Source organism: Pieris napi, chromosome 2, assembly GCF_905475465.1.
Source record: "Pieris napi chromosome 2, ilPieNapi1.2, whole genome shotgun sequence".
NCBI classification, from domain to species: domain Eukaryota; kingdom Metazoa; phylum Arthropoda; class Insecta; order Lepidoptera; family Pieridae; genus Pieris; species Pieris napi.
In genome coordinates this window covers 5,888,855-5,908,536 of record NC_062235.1, presented here as the reverse complement: position 1 = coordinate 5,908,536, position 19,682 = coordinate 5,888,855, and the positions used below count along the sequence as shown (strand labels likewise).

Here is a 19,682-nt window from a genome sequence, read left to right as displayed (position 1 = left end):
GTTTAATATTTGCAGATATATGGTATAACCTGAGCCTGACGTTGCAAAATTGACCAAACAGCATAATATATTGGCTCAAACGAAAAACGAGCGGGTATCCCATTTTTCATCACTTATTGCGATGTTCCATAGGTCACCGCAAACTCTTTACGCGTTATTTCGAAACTGGATCAATAGTTCAAGAGCCTTTAATATGAATTAACTTTAATTAACACTGATCCTCAAACGTATATTTTTCAGTTTACCGCTTGTTTCTATTTTTTTAAGTATGTATGTGAAGTCATATTTAATTAAAAATTAATTAATGCGTTAAAATTACTCAGCAAACTGAAACTATTTGACAATTAATACTAATATAGACTCCTATTCATTTATTTGTATTATTTATACAATATACATTCGTGGCTACCGTAATTTGAAATTGTGAATTAATGGCTCTTAGACTACAATGCAATAAAGAGTCCAACTGTTATTAATAGCAGCTCATCAATCAGGGGACCGCAAACAAATAGCTAGGGCTGAGCAACTGCGTTCTTTGACTCCATGTGCTTAGGGTGTATGGGGATTACCCATATTATGAAGGATATATAGATAAATTATTTATTGTACAGAAGAGTGAAAACAAACAGAACAAAAAACTTAAAAGCTAGGTTACACAAAAAAACAATCTTTGCACAAAATATTGTCGGCTTTATCGCATAATACAGTCCCTCAGGGTAGAAATTTAAGTAAGGATACATTGTTAAATATATAAAATATAAGGAGCTTAGGAAAACGATTACGAGAAATTTATATCAGTACCAAACGCAAAGCATTATTAGAAGACAAGCTATTTGAACAGTATCTTGAAGTAGCACTTGTGTTATTTTTTATACTAATTATATAAATATGTATAAAAAATAATATACGTATATACGTGTAGCACTATATATACGTGTGGCGCTCGGGGACTGCCGCGGTAAAGCTATTGCATAGCATTCTTTATAAACTTATGCAATATAATTATTGATTTTTTTTTTCTTTGTTATTAATTCAAGTTTTTTCTTTGATATTAATTCAATCTACAACTCTACCAGACTCAGACTAACACGCCTATCCGATCACGCTAAACCGATGTGAGACGCAGTATGCGTTGTGTCCCGCTCTAACACGTATTGGCCGCACCTATATTACGTCATCGTGTGTTAGGTTTATTTCGTTACGGAATTTCTTGATTCGGTCGCTGCGCTCAAAGCCCGCGATAAAATCTATGCAATAGCTTAAAAATATTGAGATAGATATATCACATTATTTTTTACAGGTACGTGACCTCATACCGCGCTCAAGAGAAGATGAAGTCTGGAGAACGTACGGTCAGGATGTCGATCGTCGATGAGGACAGTGAATATATGGCCGGACACGTTATTGACGGTAAGAATGGATTTCTATTGCTGGAACAGAAAGAACTAATTATTCTACGCAGACAAAGGTTTAGGTAGTAGGTAATTATCAATTTTGTTAAAAATATCTCCGTCCTGTTTTTCTCCTAAAATGAACTTAGTTTTTTAATCTATATACAGTCTGATCTAGAAACAGCGCGTGATAACTGAAAAGACAAATCGCCAATATGATGTTATTGAGTCTAACACTATTTCAAAATTTGATTATTTGTTTGAACAAACTTACTAACATCAGTGATTGTATTGGATAGGTCGGAACCTATACCCAGCAACTGGTTACCTTGTGATGGTATGGGAGACTCTTGGTATGATAATGGGAGAGCTATACACCGAAATATCTGTGGTCTTCGAAAATGTACGGTTCCAGCGTGCTACTCCAATACCTAAAGAGGGTAACCTGGAATTCATCGTCATGATACAGAAAGGCAGCGGAAACTTCGAAGTGAGTTCATTCAAATATTATTAAGTAGATACTCTAAAAAAAAATGTGCCTGTGTTACTTCCAAAGTTGTGTTTCATGATATATCGACCCTAAGCCCGTCGCGCCAGTTAAATTGAAATTAAGTAAATCATGGAAAGGATTTTGTCATCGTAGTTATACATATATTTCGATCGATTGAATACACAAACTCATAATAATAATAATAATAATAATAATCATTTATTTGCAAGAATATGGTATAAAAATCTTATGGTTGTACAATCTTAACTCCGCATATTCTGCCACACACAATGGCGTGCAAATTTATCTTACATAATTAACAATTAGAATTTTACTATATTACAATCAAACCTTATGTGATTTTATAATCACATTATTTATTTTTTATATCCGGACAATCAGCCATATATAAATAGGCATGCAAATGTCATAAATTTTTGCTATGTCATATAATAAAAACATTAACATAATGTCATGATAATACGTCAAGCTATTTATAATCAATTGTTGTCAAACTTATAGGCCAAATATTCGCCTACGCTATAAAAGCACCTTGACTTTAGAAACCCAATCACCTTCCCCTTGAAAACATTACATGACAGCGATCTATAACTTCTGGGAAGGTGATTAAATATTCTTATAGCCATGGCGTTACAATTTTTAGAATATAGCGCGGTGCAACATGCAGGCACCCGCAGCCGTGTTGGATCCCTCGGTATATATAAGCAAGTTTCATTGTAAGTATTAAATAGTTTTGGATACTTTTTGACAGTCATAACTGCTTCCAAGATATACAAACTTGGTACCTACTGTCAGAATACCGAGTTCGTGGAAAATTGGCCTACAGCTCATAAGAGGTCCAACGCCCATGATAGCCCTAATACATTTTTTCTGAGTAATAAAAACTTTACTCACATCTACCGAATTTCCCCATAAAAGGATACCATAGCGCAAAACTGAGGCAACATAGCCGTGATAAGCAATAATTGCTGCGTGTTTTGAAGCTACTTTGCGAGTTCGACTCAAAGCAAAGACAAATTTATTGAGGTGCGTGCATATCGTTAAAATATGTTGTTTCCAATTAAGATTTTGGTCTAGTGTTATGCCTAGAAACTTGGTGGATGCAACTTCTTCAATTGACTTGTTTTTATAATTGATTTTGAGGTTATTAGGTCTGCAATTATTATAGTTCCGAAATTGTATAAAATTGGTTTTTTTTACATTTACACTTAAATTATTAATTTCCAACCATTCCGTGACATTCTTTATTGTTTCATTCAATAATGATTCGTGGTTACGCGTAGTATCATTCGACACTACCACTGAGATATCATCCGCGTAAAGAATGCATTTATTAGTAACCAAATTTGGTAAATCATTAATGTACAGAAGAAACAGCAATGGGCCCAGTATGCTCCCTTGAGGAACGCCTTTATTGCAATCTATAGCCACAGACTTGTACCCCCTTTCAATATGTTTAGGAGATGAAGTATGTGTGATTTCAACATATTGTTTACGACCGGTTAGGTAACTTTCCAGCCAATTTAAAGGCAATCCTCGGATTCCGTAAAGTCTACACTTTTGAAGAAGAATGTTGTAGTCTACGCAATCAAAAGCTTGGCTCATGTCAAAAAAAACTACAGATACCTGCTTGCGCCTATCGATATGTTCTACAATTGCCTTAACTAAAGAGAAAGCTGCTAGGATAGTATTTTTACCTCTTTGAAAACCGTACTGTTCATCATTTATAACATTGAATTTGCCTAAAAAAGAGCTCAACCTATTGTACATAAGTTTTTCCAACACTTTAGCTAAAGTTGGTATTAAAGTTATAGGTCTGTAGTTTCTAATATCCTCTGTATTACCCTTTTTAAACATAGGTTTAACTATTGATAATTTTAAAGAACTGGGAAAAATACCCTGTGTGAAAGATAAATTTATGAGATGGGTAAGGATACTTGCTAGTTGTTGTGAGGAGAATTTTAACACTTCTGTTGTTATTGAGTCATAACCTGCTGCTTTAGTATTATTAAGATTATTTATAGCTTTGAAAACTTCGTCACATGAACAAGGAGTTAGAAATAAGGATGGGTTTACAGAATGAACGTTTTGAAGATTAGTGCTAGGTTTCTTAATTGTTTTATTATTTATGTAATAGTTGTTAAATAAATTCGCTATTTCATTTGGATCAGATATCAATTGATTATTATCATTTAAGATTTTATTGGCAACTATAGGACTTCGATTCTGGTCTAGTTGGTCTTTTATAATATGCCAAGTTGCACGAGATTTATTTTTTGCGTTTTGTAGATACGCGAAATGTGTGTATTTTTTCGATGCTACAACGCATTTTTTGAGATAATTGTTATATTTTTTGTATGCTTGTTTATTTTCATTTGTTTTCGTTTTAAAATATTTAAAAGTAAGTTGTCTCTTACGCCTACTAGAGATTCTAAGCCCTGGTGTGATCCACTTGGGTGTTGTCATTTTATTGTTAACATTAACTTTAATAACTGGAAAGCAGAGATAAAAAAATAATGATAAATTGTCATGAAAAATTTGGAAAGCTTTATCGCAAGAACTTTCTTCATATACCTCGCTCCAGGACAAATTTGAAAGGCATTCCCGAAACTTTTTCATGTTTTCAGAGCAGTAATCTCTTCTAAATATACACCACTTTAAGATAATTGGCTTTGTTTTTGTGACGGGAAACCTTAATATTTGGCACGTATCATGATCTGACATATATAAACGGAGTGTTTCGCCTTTAGCACCCTTAATATTACTCAATATATGGTCAATACAAGATAAATTTCTAGTCGGTTCGTTAATAAAGTGTTTCAAGTTATAATTTGATAGAATGTCATTGTAATTCATAGTTATATTGTTTATCTTTAAAATGTCTATATTCATGTCACCACATAAAATAATTCGCTGTTTTTTATTTTTTAATTTATGCAAAAGGGTTTGAAATATATTAAAAAAACTATATACGTCAGAATCGGGCGTTCTGTAAATACAAATTATTATGCATTGAATTGCGGGTACTATTGTGCCACAACATTCAAATGTTTTTTCTATTGATATGTCGTTGCAAAAACTAAGCGGCGAGATATCGAGAGATTTATCTATGAAAATACATACCCCGCCACGCTTTTTATTTAGCCGACTAAATGATGAGGCTAACTTAAAATTCTTCAGATTCATGTTACTTTCATCGCCTCTTCTTACAAAAGTTTCAGAAAAACATAAAATTTTAGGAGTAGTATTTTTAGTGTGCCTGATTTCGCTAAGATTTAGTTCAATAGAATCAAGTTTGCTAAGAAGTCCTGCTATATTTTGGTGTAATAAGTAAGAGCTGCTTATTAGGTCTTTTCGTGAGGAACTTGAGTCTTCATTAAAAAATCTCATACTCAACTAATTCTACATACATCAAGTGAATAGGTTCGAAGACATCTACTGAGACTACACAGCGATGACGGCATATCCTGAAAAGCGCTAACGAAGTTATTCCGACCGTAATGGTTATATTCAAGTTCCAGACAATCAATGGTTGGACTGGTCAAACCTCCGTTTAGGTTGAAGGAAAATCGGCATTCCTCCACAGTAGATTTGCTTAAAATAGAAATGAATATTCTGTTTAGATTGTCGAGAGCGGTGCATCTATTGTATCTGGTCGCATCTACGCAAAGAAGAACGTTGGCAAGGACTACCGTGTGCTCCAAGCAGCACCTGAAGACACTGGAGCAAACGTGAAGCACATGCTCACTAAAGACTTCTACAAGGAGTTGAGATTGAGAGGCTATCAATACAGGTAAACATTGCATATCATTCTAACCTTTAAGACTCCAGAAGTTTTAGAAGGAACTTTAAAAATGGGAGCTTCCTCCTTCATCATTTATGTACGAAGTTTATCAACATTTACCCTGCTAGTTTCACATTCAGTACATCTGCTTATAATAAACTTAAAAATAACAATCCACCATTTCTTAAAAACAAAAACACTTTCAGTCAGATAATCGACTAAATTTGAGCCATTAACATTACGATTAAAATATGGCTAAAATCTTTTAAATATATATGTACACATATTTCTTTTTAAATGTCAAAAGTCGCTAATATTCTCTTATCATCCCTAAGCATCCAATATAAATATATTCTATTGCACTTTTTTCAGCGGTCTCTTCCGAGGTGTGATTGGTTGCAACATCGAAGGAACTCGGGGTCGTGTCGCTTGGGTCAACAACTGGGTCTGCTTCATGGACTGCATGTTGCAGCTCAAGATCGTCGGGAACGACACCCGTGGTCTCTTTGTACCGACCAGAATTGAGAAACTCTGCATAGACGCCACAATGCATTATGACGCGGTATCGAAAATGAATCAAGTATCGGATAGGCAATCGTTCGAAGTACGAGTGTACCCAGATGTGGATGTTGTCAGGTAATTCATTGTAAATATGTATAATCCTCGATTAGGTCACTAATTGTTTGATTATACAAGATTCAAATCTCTTGACTAACAATTCTAGATATGTCACATGGACGAATGGATATTTAATATTTATATTTTGTAGTTTTTGTACAATATTAACTCATACCTAAGTTTACTAGTCAAGGAAATACCTCATATGTCAATGACATAAAGAAATTAAGAGAACATTCTATTTGCACAAAACCTATCATCCGTATTTAGAGCCGGTGGTGTCGAAGTCCGTGGCCTCCACGCTTCTCCTATCTCCAGAAAAATCCCTCTTGGTGTTCCTGTTTTGGAGAAGAACATATTTGTACCTAACTGTGCAAAAACTAAGATGACGGTATGATATACTACAGTACTTCATTTCTATAGTTCATTTTAGAATTCAATTTACAGTTTTCGTCTTTAAGTATAACTACGGCCCTTTCAAAAAGTCTAATTATTTTATGTCGCTTTTGTTTTAATGTTGCACAGTAATAAATAATACTAAATATCCTAGGATATTAAAAAAGTGGCTTATGGGATGAAATGTTTAAACCATTGGATTATGCAATAATTAAGCTTTTAAACAATAAACGAGTAAAAAACTGATTATGGTCCGTACTTTTATACATAGGTCGAAGACATACTCAGAGCCAACATACAACTCATTCTCGAGAATATCCAAACATTCAAAGTAAAAAGTATTGAATTCGTCGATGAGGAATACAAAACGAACGGCTACGAACCAATTATAGAAAAAGTTAGCGACGTTCTTGAAGACTTACCTCTTATACAACCAGAACTATTACTTATCTCAGAAGATACTATTGAAATGCCATCGCACATAGTTGTTGAAAATAAGAAGGTTGCTGGAGAAAGCAACACAGTCTTATTTATTGGTGCTAATCTTCTGAACAGACCTGAGGTAGGTAAAATGCATACTCATATTATTATAAAACGACAATTCTTGTGTTCTTAAAACGTTTTTTCATCTAGGTCCTGCAACAAGCTATATCAACACTGCGAGACAAATGTTTTATAATCAGCCGTGAAAAGCAACGTCCAAACCCTAAAGACCACGCCGATAAATACGATATCGTTACTATTCAAGATACTGGTGTTGAATACTTGGTGCTATTTAGAAAACGTGTCGGTGCCAAACCAGCAAAATTCATTCATGTTAAAACAGCCGATCAATCATACGCGTGGATTGAACAAGTTAAGGAAGAATTGAAGTCGGGCCAGAAAATTGTCATTTATAACCAAGATGAGGCACTCAACGGACTTTTGGGTCTTGTGAATTGTTTAAGAAGGGAGCCGGGTGGCGAGGTTGTATATGGTTTGCTAATCGCTGACCCTGCCGCTCCAACATTCAATCCTGATTTGGAATTCTATGAAGAGCAGTTGGATAAGGATTTGGCCATTAATATTTATCAAGATGTAAGTCTTTAATATCTGTAAACTAATAAAAAAAACGAATGATGCTTTCAGTATATATGTGAGTATCTATCATATATTAATTGATGGGAAGCAAAATTAAAATTTTATTGCTAAAAGTATATATATATGTGTTAAATAATGAAATATTTTAGGGCCAATGGGGAAGCTACCGTCACTTATTACTAGGAGACTTAGAAACAGTTAGCGCAAGCCACGGATTCGTTAACACAACCACTATCGGAGACCTTTCTTCGCTCAAATGGCTCGAAGGACCAATTAGACAGAATCAGATTTTCAAGAACCCAGATAGTGTTCTTATTCATGTAAGTTACAATTTAATATTAATTAGTTTATGAAATTATATTCGATTGTCTATTGCATATTCTCATAATATGGCATCGTGGTTTATGACTTATTTTAACAGATGTTTAATTATTATAATCCTCTATATGCACCACTTTTATTCACAAATTATATATCTACGAAAACGACACAATTGATTCCTTTTTTTTTGGTTTAAAATGCGTGTGTAGGGTATAACAAATTTACCTAACTTTATGATATGAATCCGAACAAGACTACATAATATTATAAAAAATAAGATATACTTATTAAATCTAAAAATGAATATTTCGACAGGTCTATTGTGCAGCGCTGAACTTCCGTGACGTAATGACAGCTATGGGTCGAGTCACAGTGGACGCCGTCGCACGAGGCCGTCTTGCGCAAGAGTGCGTGCAAGGTTTCGAAATCGTCGGCAGAACACCTAAGTAAGGCTTTTATTAATTTAGTAGTAGTAGTATTTATTATACAAAATACCTGAGAGGCACAGGAGTCTGATTAGGTGATCGGCTTTCTATGAAAGTAGTAATAACCTATAATGAATTTTAAACAACAAAAATATACAGAAATCTGAAGCCAAGAGGGGTTGAAGCGCTATTAGTTATTGTTTTTTAACCCAAAACTATTAATGTTTTGTAATTATAAAAATAATTAACAACAAAAACATACAAACAAAAAAAACACATAGTCTAGTCATAGTGAACAAAAAAGATACTTAGTCTAGAAATAATAAATCTTACTCATCCAATTACTCGCAACAGTGGTTCCCGGGTAATGGCTATGGTCCGTAACAGCGGTATGGCAAATATGGTAGAGGGAGACCGAGCTCTCATGTGGTGCATCCCTAATGAATGGACCTTCGAGGAGGCTGCTTCAGTACCAGTAGCCTACGGCACCGTTTACTATGCTATGGTAAGTCTTATTTACTAAGGAATTTAACATTCTAAATAATAAGTATAACGCTTACAAAAAGTATTTTGAATGTTTAATTTTTATTTATATTTAATGAATTATTCAAGTTAACTTATTGTTAAACACAGCGCTTTAATAAGTAACTAATTCAATTGTAAGCATATTTTAAAATGCTTCCTGTATAGGTCATGGTGGGTCAAATGCAACGCGGTGAATCAGTTTTGATCCACGCTGGTTCTGGAGGTGTGGGTCAAGCCGCGATCAATGTGGCGTTGCATTATGGCTGTGAGGTATTCACTACCGTGGGTACAGCTGAGAAGAGAGCCTTCATCAAAAAACTTTTCCCGCAACTTAAAGGTTAGATATACGAGTATATATTTTTTATAAGTTAAACTTTTTGTGGATACATCCAATGTGTTTATTTTATGTTTTATTTTTATGGTATCTGTTTTGTTTCCAAATAAATAAATAAACCTAACATTAGGGAGTATTAGGTTACGTATTCTTTGATAATTTGATTATCGTGTCTTCTTAAAGTTGTTGAATTATTATTTTAACGTGGGAAATGTGGTGACTTTCTCAGACAGTCACATCGGTAACTCTCGTGACACCTCATTCGAAGACATGATCCGACGGGAGACTAACGGCAAGGGAGTTGATATGGTACTCAACTCTTTGTCTGATGACAAACTGCAGGTATTTACATATCTTTGAGTTGCTTTAGTTAGGCGTGACTTAGATGAGATCTCCCGGAATTATACAAACTTATCTAACTGTAATAAATGTATTTTATCAGGCCTCAGTCCGTTGTCTCGGCTACCGCGGTCGTTTCCTTGAAATCGGTAAATTCGACATCAGTAACAACACTCCCATCGGGATGTACTTCTTCCTCAAAGAGACCTCCTTCCACGGAATTATGTTGGACTACATCTTCGACCAGAGCTTTGACTTCAGAAAGGTTTGTTATTACATTCAAAATACTGTATATTTTAATGAACAAATATTAAAGTCAAATTTGAATATCTAATAGCTAAAAAGAATAATAGCTTTACGAATTTTTATACAAATATTTTCCCTTAAGTGTTTAATGTTGCCGTATAGCTCTCTATTTTTTTTATATTGTTATATAATAATTTGCTTTATACAGAAGTTGCAAGATCTCCTAATGTCGGGAATTGAAAGTGGTGCGGTCCGTCCCCTGACGTACTGTACGTTCCAGAAGAACGAAGTCGAAAGTGCCTTTAGGTACATGGCGGCTGGAAAGCATATTGGAAAGGTAAATAGTAGTATACTATTTAATACATTATGTATGTGTAGTATAAATATGTATAATTATGCTAATCCCATTATCTTTTTTATTTTGCAGGTAATCATTAAGATCCGTGATGAAGAACGAACTAACCGCCCAGTGAAGCCTACTTACATGCCAGTCGATGTTTTGCCCAGGTAAATATAAATAAATAATGGATACAAATATCAAATAACGATATAGTTATAATATTTTTATGATCATACGATTTACAATTCTTTTGTTGGTTTTATCTTCGTCTTTATGTACTTCTCTTCGCTTCGCTTTGATGAAAAGTGTGATAAATAAATCACTTTAATCTGGCAAGAGACTCAGCAAATTTAAATGATAAAAAATATTCGCTATTATTATATTCAATTAAACTTTGTACTTATTTACACTCAAGTATTCAGTATTTACAATTTTCTTACCCTTCAAAGTAATTATAAAAATTATTAAAAACAAATTAGAAAAACAACAAATGTTATAAGTAAATTATTAACAACTTATTTATACTATTTATTTCTTATTATTACATTAGATATATTTTTGCAATATGAATTTCGTCTACATCTTTTGAATATTATTTTGTGCCGCAGATACATGTGTCAAGACGACATGTGTTACGTTGTGGTGGGAGGTCTGGGTGGTTTCGGTCTGGAGTTAGCAGATTGGCTAATCCTTAGAGGAGCGAGAAAAGTGCTTCTCACGTCTAGAAAAGGCATCTCTAATGGTTACCAAGCATCCAGAATGAGGTAAGTGTATGTCGTGATTGTTCATAGCGTTATCTCAGTGAATCAGAATCATAACACTATTAAATTAGTAAATTTGAATATAACATAGATACATAATAAGAAAAATAAATTAATATTATATAAACATTAATTGAATGTTTTATATTAAATGCAAGCAATAAAAAATGCAAAACGTCCGCCTCGTGAGTAGGTTGGTCTGAAACTTGAATATTGTGACTTTTGTCTTTTAAAAAATAGTCATATTTTATAAAACAAATCTAGTATATATTGTACTCTAATTTTTCTAATTAAACAAATATACAGTATTTTTTTAACCTACATATTATCTAGTAATAATAATAATAACAATATTAAATTGTTATTATTAAATTGTTATATTAAAAATTAAAACAAATTTAAAAAAGTATGGTCCGTATGTACCTTATACGCTGAGTGTGGAAATCACCAGCTCTGGGGTTAGTTTATAATGTAACGTAGGGTTTAGCTCATCTTAAAGGTCAAAGGTACAACGGTTTTAGCTTTAGATTTACAATTGACCATATTTAGTATTGTATGTAAATTTAAAACATACTATAATTTTAAATTGAAATATTTTACAATAATATTATTAATTGGTAATACGCAAGCCCCAGTTACATTTTATGTGTTCCTAATTAAACATTATAATCAAATTGAATTTAAAAATATGTATAACCCGTTCAATTATAATATGGCCCTATTTAATACTTGGTAAGGTAACGTAATATGAATGCCATACTAATATTATACGTATATTACCATTATTTACAGAGCGTGGGCTGGTTACGGCGCTGACGTGCAGATCTCAACCCACGATATCACAACAGACGAAGGCTGTGAAAATATGCTGAAAATGGCAGCCACCATGGGCCCTGTAGAAGCAATTTTCAACTTAGCCGTAGTGCTCAAAGACTCAATCTTCCAAAACCAAAACCCCGATACTTTTAAGGCCTCATACGGACCTAAAGCACAAGCTACATTGAACTTGGACAAGTACTCGAAGAAACTTTGCCCGAAATTGAAGTAAGTTATTTACATTTTCCTTCAAAGTTTCATCTGATTAGAATATCAAATTGTTCATGTTCCATGGTTTAAGGGCTTTGTATATTTAAAATAAAATTATTTAAAATGCGTCAACAATGCGTAAACAAAAAAAAACAATTGATTTCACTAACTATATGTTAGTGAAATGATAAAATAATATTATGATGCAACTAACAAAATCTATAAATTGAATATGATTGGATCTATTCATGTTAAAATCACTATTTAAAATTGTTAATGCAATTCAGTGTCAAGACAACATTCACCTGTTTTGATTCATTACACACCATGCGATCCTAAAACTAATTGAAAACTCTCCCGAATAAATAACAACACGCCAAAGTCCACCAATAATTCATAACAAACGTTAAACTGTGGTAGAAAACTAACGTTTTTGTAATCTGACCCTTCAACTTCAGCCGGGGGCAATAAATAATTTGTTAACAAATTCCCTACATTTTGATATTTAGCTAACATTTTAATGAGCATTGTGTAATACAAATGCTACTTATGAATTAAGTATTTGTCGGTTTGTTAGAAAAACTAATAATGTATAAATTTTAAGACGCCTTTTTATTCATTTTACCGAACTTTATTTTTTCATTTAAACTTAAACGAACGAACGAGTTTAAAAAGGATTTAATAAATTTAAAAGCAAATATAGAGTATATTTGACAAAACTTTTGAATGATCATCGCAATATGTGACCGAGTTGGATTTAACTTTGCAATCAATCAAGTTTTCAAATCAATAAAACTTTTTATACGTCTAAAACATTTTACTTTTACTATTTTACTTTGCGAATTGCGTAAATAGCGTCGACGAAGTTTTTACTTTGAACTTTGTAAAAGTACACAAAGTTATGAACTAGATAGACAGGACGAGTAAACAAAACTCTCGGCCTCGCTTTATTCCCACAATTTAAAGTATTTAAGGAAATAACAGTTGTTATATCACTTAAAATACTTATTTCATAAATTTGAGGTGTAGTCACTGCAAATTAAACGTAAACATCATAAAAATTGAGAGAATTTGACACCTTTGAATTTGAACCTACCGTTAAACGTCTATCAAGTGTTTAAACAGTGTTTAAATATATTTTTCGCTGATAAAGAGATTCAGCATTGAGAGGAGTTTAAGCAAAAAAGAAACCAACATCAGAACCTATTGAAAGACAGGATGGCCGATGTTTCTGATCGGCTGTGTTTTGTGATTTATTTAGCAGTAAGAAAACTTTAAACACTGATCACTTTTCTTATCTTATTGGAGCCCACATCCAATAAAGAAAATTCCTAAAATTGCACTGTCAAAAGCTTAATCTTTGTAACAGGGACTTCGTAATATTCTCATCGGTGTCTTGCGGGCGTGGAAATGCTGGTCAAACGAACTACGGTTTCTCCAACTCCGTGATGGAGAGGATCTGTGAGTGGAGGAAAAAGTTGGGACTACCGGCGCTTGCTGTTCAATGGGGCGCTGTTGGAGACGTAAGTACTATTACATACTGCTTTTATTTATTAAATAGAAATTACATAGTAGTAGGTAGTTACTACTTTATTCACATATCAATGTCGCCTATAAACTAAGTATTGGTACTACGTCATTATAATATAAAACAATAATAACTTTATTTAATTTTTTTCGCACAAAACAAAACAACATCTTTTGAAGTATCTCTATAAAAAGTCGAACATTTTCAAATATATTCGATATTTAAAATTTCGTTGAAACATAATTTGCATCAATTCCCCGAAACTCATTAGTTATAAAAAGCCTTTGCGTTGCATTGCGACCTGGATTCTTTGGTACCTAACACCCTACGCTTTGACATGAGTTGCAGTCGGTAAGGGGCTTGATTAATGCACGTTAGTTAAAATAAGCACTTGTGCGTTAAGACCTAATTAAAGCGTTGAAATTTTCGAAAATATTCTGGAATAACAAACATTCCTTAATGACTCTGAAACATTACGTCATAAAATGTTCTTAATCCATATCCTCCTTATCATGTTATGACGGTAAAACTGTTCCCTATTATCTATATATATAAAAATGAAACCCGTTTTCCGTTCTCACGACATAAAATGAAAACGGCTTGACCGATTTGGCCAATTCTTTTTTTATAATATTCTTTGAAGTACGAGGATGGTTCTAAAAACAACACTTTTCTATATTCCCATACATAATATTCGTAATAATACTTAAAAAGTCAATTTGAACTTTAATACCATATCATAAAGTTCAAGTGTTAGTGGATGGGTTCCGGGAAGGAAAATTTTTATTTTTTGACATAATGTATTTGTTTTCTTATAATTATTTGTTTTCTTTTCCTACTTTCAGGTGGGTCTAGTAGCAGATATGCAAGATGAAGACGTTCAATTGGAAATTGGTGGAACTCTTCAGCAAAGAATCTCTTCTTGTCTCCTTTCACTGGACAAGTTCCTTAAACAGGACGCGGTTATCGTTTCTTCTATTGTTGTGGCTGAGAAGAAGGCTGGAGGATCGGGATGTGGAAATATTGTGGATGCTGTCGCACAGATTATGGGTAAGGATTTTTTACAATTAATATGTTCGTGTTTCGACGAATTTTGTATCAAATAAAATAAGGTAAGCTTTGGTTTAATGAATATTTCTAATCACTTCTTTTATTCCACTAAAATTGTGAATCAATAGAATTTGAGATTGAATTAAGGAAACATGCTTAAAGTTATGATGTAATGCCAGAATGTGTTGAATGCGATTAATTATAAACAAAAAGTTCGTAAATTAGAATTGAAATAATTTTTTATACTATATCCAACAGGTATCAAGGATCTTAAGACTGTTTCCCAACAAGTATCACTTGCCGAGCTGGGTATGGACAGTATGATGGCAGTGGAAATCAAACAGACACTTGAGAGAGAATTTGAAGTCTTCCTAACTGCTCAAGACATTAGAACTTTGACTTTCGCCAGGTACATTAATATATAGTATATTGTCATCATTTACTAACAGCTAACTAATATTCACGCCCTCTTGCAGTTCGTGGCTTGTCTAATATTTACGCAAAATAGTTTGATAAGTTCTAGGGCGTAAATTATAAATAAAAAAATAAAGTTGTATGAAAACGTATTTTTAATAGAAGATATTTCAATCGTGGTACGGCATGGTATGAAGAGAAAATATTTCTTTGGTCTAAACAATAGAATAATTATTTCTTCCAGATTAGTAGAATTAACAGCCCAAAGAGAAGCAGCTTCTTCCACAGCAGTGGCCGCTCAACCGGTTACTACTGATTCTACTGCAATTGGCTTCCGTGTTTTAATGAGAAACCTTGGTGATGAGAAAGTGGTTTCAGAACCCTTCGTATACATGCCGACTATGGTCAGCGATGGCACTGAGGTATATACTTTTACTTTGTATTTTAGACGGTTAAATTTATTTTTCAAAAGTCTTATACAAAACTAGTTCGTAATTCCTAAAAATAACATCATTACCCATTCTATTATATTCTACATACACAATTCTATATATCTACAATTCTACAGTATAATAAAGATTTTTTAAATCATAATTTTTATACTAGGAGGGTGATAAAATCGATAATCCAATCTGGTGTTGTATATAACTAATACCAAAATCTATTGTAAACTTTTTATATTAAAGGGCGTAGTTCCTAACTCATAAAACAAGAAAAACTATAAATTTGTGTAACTCCATTAACATTATGTACTTCCTCTGACAGACGGACGTAACGATACACGAAGATGAAAAGGTGATGTTCCTTTTACCGGGTCTGGAAGGAACGGCCTCCACCATGAAACCGCTTTGTAAGAGGCTCAAAGTCAAGTGTTGCGTCCTACAATTCGGCACAGAGAACCAAAACGACAACATCGATAGCATGGTGGAAAGACTTTACACAGTAAGATGATTGCATAATAATATAAATCTATCGTGTATTGGTTGTATTATCTACATATACCTTCTCATTTATCTTAACCTTAACATTATTACTTTGATTGGCTTTGTATTGATATAGTGCCTCTATTTCTTTATTGTAAGATGTATTTTTATCTTTTTAGTCCATGAAATCTCGGCTCAACCCAGGAACGCCTTTCATCCTGCTCGGATACAGTTTTGGTTCAACGCCGGCCATTAAACTCACGGCGAGACTTGAAAGTGAAGGTATTGCTTTGAATATAAGAGATCATCGTTAATGCAAGTCATACATCTTCGAACGCATACACTATGATACTGCTATAAAACAGGGTTTTACAGAAATACGACATTGCAGAGACGACTTAATAACTGAACTAATGTTACCAACATTATGTATGATAATAATATGGCTTTTGTATTAATTATTGTGTTCTGTTTCTGCTTTTTTAATTTCATTTGATTTAGTCGGATATTCTGGCATTTATCGCATTGTACCAAAATTTTTATTCTATTGTAATTTGTGATTTTCCCTTCAGGTCATCAAGGGACGTTATTCCTCGTTGACGGTTCACCTGACTTCGTCTACTCGGTCCTCACGATGTTAATGAACTTTAAGAATGACACTCAGCTTCAGAACAGTCTCATTTGCCACGTCATTGACTTGGTAGCTCCCAACCATGCTGTCCCAGATCTAATGGATAGACTAAAAGAAATCGACGCATATGATGACAGAATCAAGTACGCTCTCAAAGTCTGCCCTGCCCAACACAATTACTCCAATAAATTCATCGCCGACATCTCAGTTGCTTGCTTTAATAGACTGAAAATAATTATCGACTGCAAGAATGAGGGCTTCAAGAAAATTAAATCACCAATAGTTCTCCTGCGACCGAAAGAGAATCCACCGTTCCTTGTGGTCGAGGATAATTATGGTTTGGACAAACTAACAGATGGTGGTGTCACAATACACTTTTTGGAAGGCAACCATCATACGATACTCGAAAACAAAGACTGTGCCAACATTATTAATAGATTAATAACGAAAGATGCCTCAAGTGGGAAAACAGAAAGCAACGTGGTTAGAAGTATGGTTGAAAAGCAACGCTCCGTTCAAGTATAAAGGACTGTTGTTAATTATATAACCGGAAATACTAACTTATTTTAGAGTAAGGAAATTTTTATAAAGGAATTTCGTACATTGATATAGGGATAATATTTATAATTAGATGTGCATGAAAATTTATACGAAGCGCATAGTTACTCTATTTAATCTTTAGTCATTATTGTATTTGCCATTATTGTTGCAATTTTGGGAAAGTTGTAATAAATACTTTTAATATGTATAATGTGGTGGACCTAAATAAATTATAGCGAATATGGATCTGATAGTATATGTGTTACTTATATAATTTAATCTCTTCCAACGGAAGACCAGTACCAAAAAAATAATCATTACGTAAATGTTAACTTGTTTAATCGTTTTATTTATTTCTTAAGATAGTCTTGGGTATGTTCTGGGTAAAGACAAATAAACTATTTTATTACAACAGTTATTTTATTTACGCTCCCCTTTTAACTAACAGATCACGAGTAGTGTACATAGCGTATAAGAGACTAACTTTCAACCCAGAGATGGTAGCTTACAACATGGAATCCGTGTCATTCAGTATATCTAAAGCGGGCCATAGACGGGACTGCATGTTGCAGTCAAGACCGACTGCAATATGCGGTTTGCTCAGGAACTGCTCGAGCGATCCGTGTATTGCGAATATGAATTTAGTATGGAAACTACAGATCGCCGTGTGGCGACCGCATATTGCAGTCGGTCTTGACTGCAACATGCGGTCCGTCTATGGCCCGCTTTAATCACATATACAAAAATCTCGTGTTCATTGAATTTTAATATGTATTTGGTAGGTATGAGAATATGTCGACAGTGTTGTCGGTGGTGGATTAGGATTTTATCCGGATTTATTATTATTTTATTTGTCGAGAAAGGCTACTACCAAATTAACGCGTGGAACAGCAACACAATAAAAAGGGATTATACCGTAATATTACCTGTTGTACCAGACACCTGTCATTCTACTTAGATTTTTACGCATGGTTGGAAATATGTTTGCAAGTTAATAAGTTAATATCTTTTCTACAGAAGCAATGAAAAATTGACTTGAATATTATAATAGCAACACAGAAACGTGTCGATTAAAGGCAGACTCGTCAGACATTTTGAATTTTGCGAATACCATGGAAAAAGAACCAATAAGTCGCTTCCCAACCATCTTAACACCGTCATCTATCTAAAGGGCTTAGCTACTATGTCCCTATTGCCAGGAAGTCGAGATCGACTCTGACGAAATCAAGTCCCTTTTGTCCCTGTCCATAGTGGACTTTAATACAAGCGGACAGAGCAGTATGGAAGAAGTAAGTCGATGTATCGGTTAGGGATTTTACGACCTTCAGTGATGAAGATTACGAAGAAGAAATCCGTGTATCACGAAACTAAATCCTAAATGTATACCATGTCAATACGACATAACAGTAGACCCTAATAAATCGTCCTCTCACCACGACGCTTTAGTGTTTCCATAAATAGATTGGAGTAATTTACCCCCTGTGTACAAGAGTATACTAACCATAATGTTCCCCTACTTCGGGAAATAAGTTAGCGTAAAATATTTGAATGTCCTCAAACAATTTTTTTAGACGGGCCAAACAGGCTGCAGGCTGACCTGATATTAAGCGATAGTCAGCCGCTCATGGACACTCTCAATGCCAGGTGGGTCGCGAGTACGGGCCATGTTTACTGCGATACTATGAATTTCACGACACCAATCATTTTACGAAATTACGTTCGCATATATCGAAACTACTTTTGTGAAACTGATTTCACGTTTATGCCACTTATTTCGTAATGTAATTGCGGCTTAACACGACATAGTTTCGAGATTCGAAAACAGGTTATAGGGGTAAAAATTGTGAAAGGTAAGCTTTGAATGAGTTTGGCTGAAAGCGCACGTAGGCCGTTAGAACATCATTAACGTGCTACACAAGGTTTGCCTAAGAAGCTTCGTATGACGTCACTAATTTGTAAAACCTTCCGCGAATATATCACCTTCATACACTCTTTAAGGCGGTAGTTCACTAGAAACCACGACTGGCACCTAATTTATTTCACTATTACTTAGACTATGTTAATTTGCAGATTTATTGTATAATAATATGCTAAATGATAGTAAACACAAAATTTCATAAAATAATAAATCTATATTATAACTATAACTAAGAATTATATAAGTATGCGTTTTCAAAAAATACTTGTGTAAAAAAACAGTGGCGCTACAACCTTTTAGGGCTAGGCCTCAGAGAGAGAGGCCTTTGTATATCTGCTTCGTGATTATTTGTCCGCCACACACACCATCGAGTTTTTGGGTTTAAAGCATGTCGGTTTCCTCACGAAGATTTCCCCGTATGAGCGATATATAAATTACAGTAGCTTCAAGTAATCTAGTACAAAAACCATTAATTTTACTAGCATCCCATTTTATCCTAGAAAAACAAAGCAAACTGTAGAACTCGTTAATTCGCCTCAAGTTTCCTCGTTTACTGCTAACTTTGATAAATAAAAACATTA

The 19,682-nt window shown here is 33.9% G+C and overlaps 1 protein-coding gene across 1 annotated transcript in view; it reads left to right on the top strand.

The window, feature by feature from the left end:
- Positions 1-17,595, top strand: part of LOC125063044 (fatty acid synthase-like) — a 43,274-nt gene extending 25,679 nt beyond the window's left edge. Inside the window, exons 18-41 of the mRNA XM_047669259.1 lie at positions 1,301-1,410; positions 1,691-1,881; positions 5,526-5,695; positions 6,059-6,322; positions 6,575-6,695; positions 6,972-7,262; positions 7,334-7,777; positions 7,930-8,100; positions 8,417-8,547; positions 8,881-9,031; positions 9,217-9,388; positions 9,615-9,727; positions 9,828-9,989; positions 10,179-10,307; positions 10,398-10,477; positions 10,919-11,074; positions 11,864-12,115; positions 13,467-13,620; positions 14,471-14,675; positions 14,934-15,084; positions 15,334-15,511; positions 15,855-16,031; positions 16,192-16,294; positions 16,585-17,595. Coding sequence (XP_047525215.1) covers positions 1,301-1,410; positions 1,691-1,881; positions 5,526-5,695; positions 6,059-6,322; positions 6,575-6,695; positions 6,972-7,262; positions 7,334-7,777; positions 7,930-8,100; positions 8,417-8,547; positions 8,881-9,031; positions 9,217-9,388; positions 9,615-9,727; positions 9,828-9,989; positions 10,179-10,307; positions 10,398-10,477; positions 10,919-11,074; positions 11,864-12,115; positions 13,467-13,620; positions 14,471-14,675; positions 14,934-15,084; positions 15,334-15,511; positions 15,855-16,031; positions 16,192-16,294; positions 16,585-17,168 — 4,660 coding nt within the window. The 3' untranslated portion in view covers positions 17,169-17,595. The remainder of the gene's footprint in view (positions 1-1,300; positions 1,411-1,690; positions 1,882-5,525; positions 5,696-6,058; positions 6,323-6,574; positions 6,696-6,971; positions 7,263-7,333; positions 7,778-7,929; positions 8,101-8,416; positions 8,548-8,880; positions 9,032-9,216; positions 9,389-9,614; positions 9,728-9,827; positions 9,990-10,178; positions 10,308-10,397; positions 10,478-10,918; positions 11,075-11,863; positions 12,116-13,466; positions 13,621-14,470; positions 14,676-14,933; positions 15,085-15,333; positions 15,512-15,854; positions 16,032-16,191; positions 16,295-16,584) is intronic.
- Positions 17,596-19,682: the final 2,087 nt, after the last annotated feature.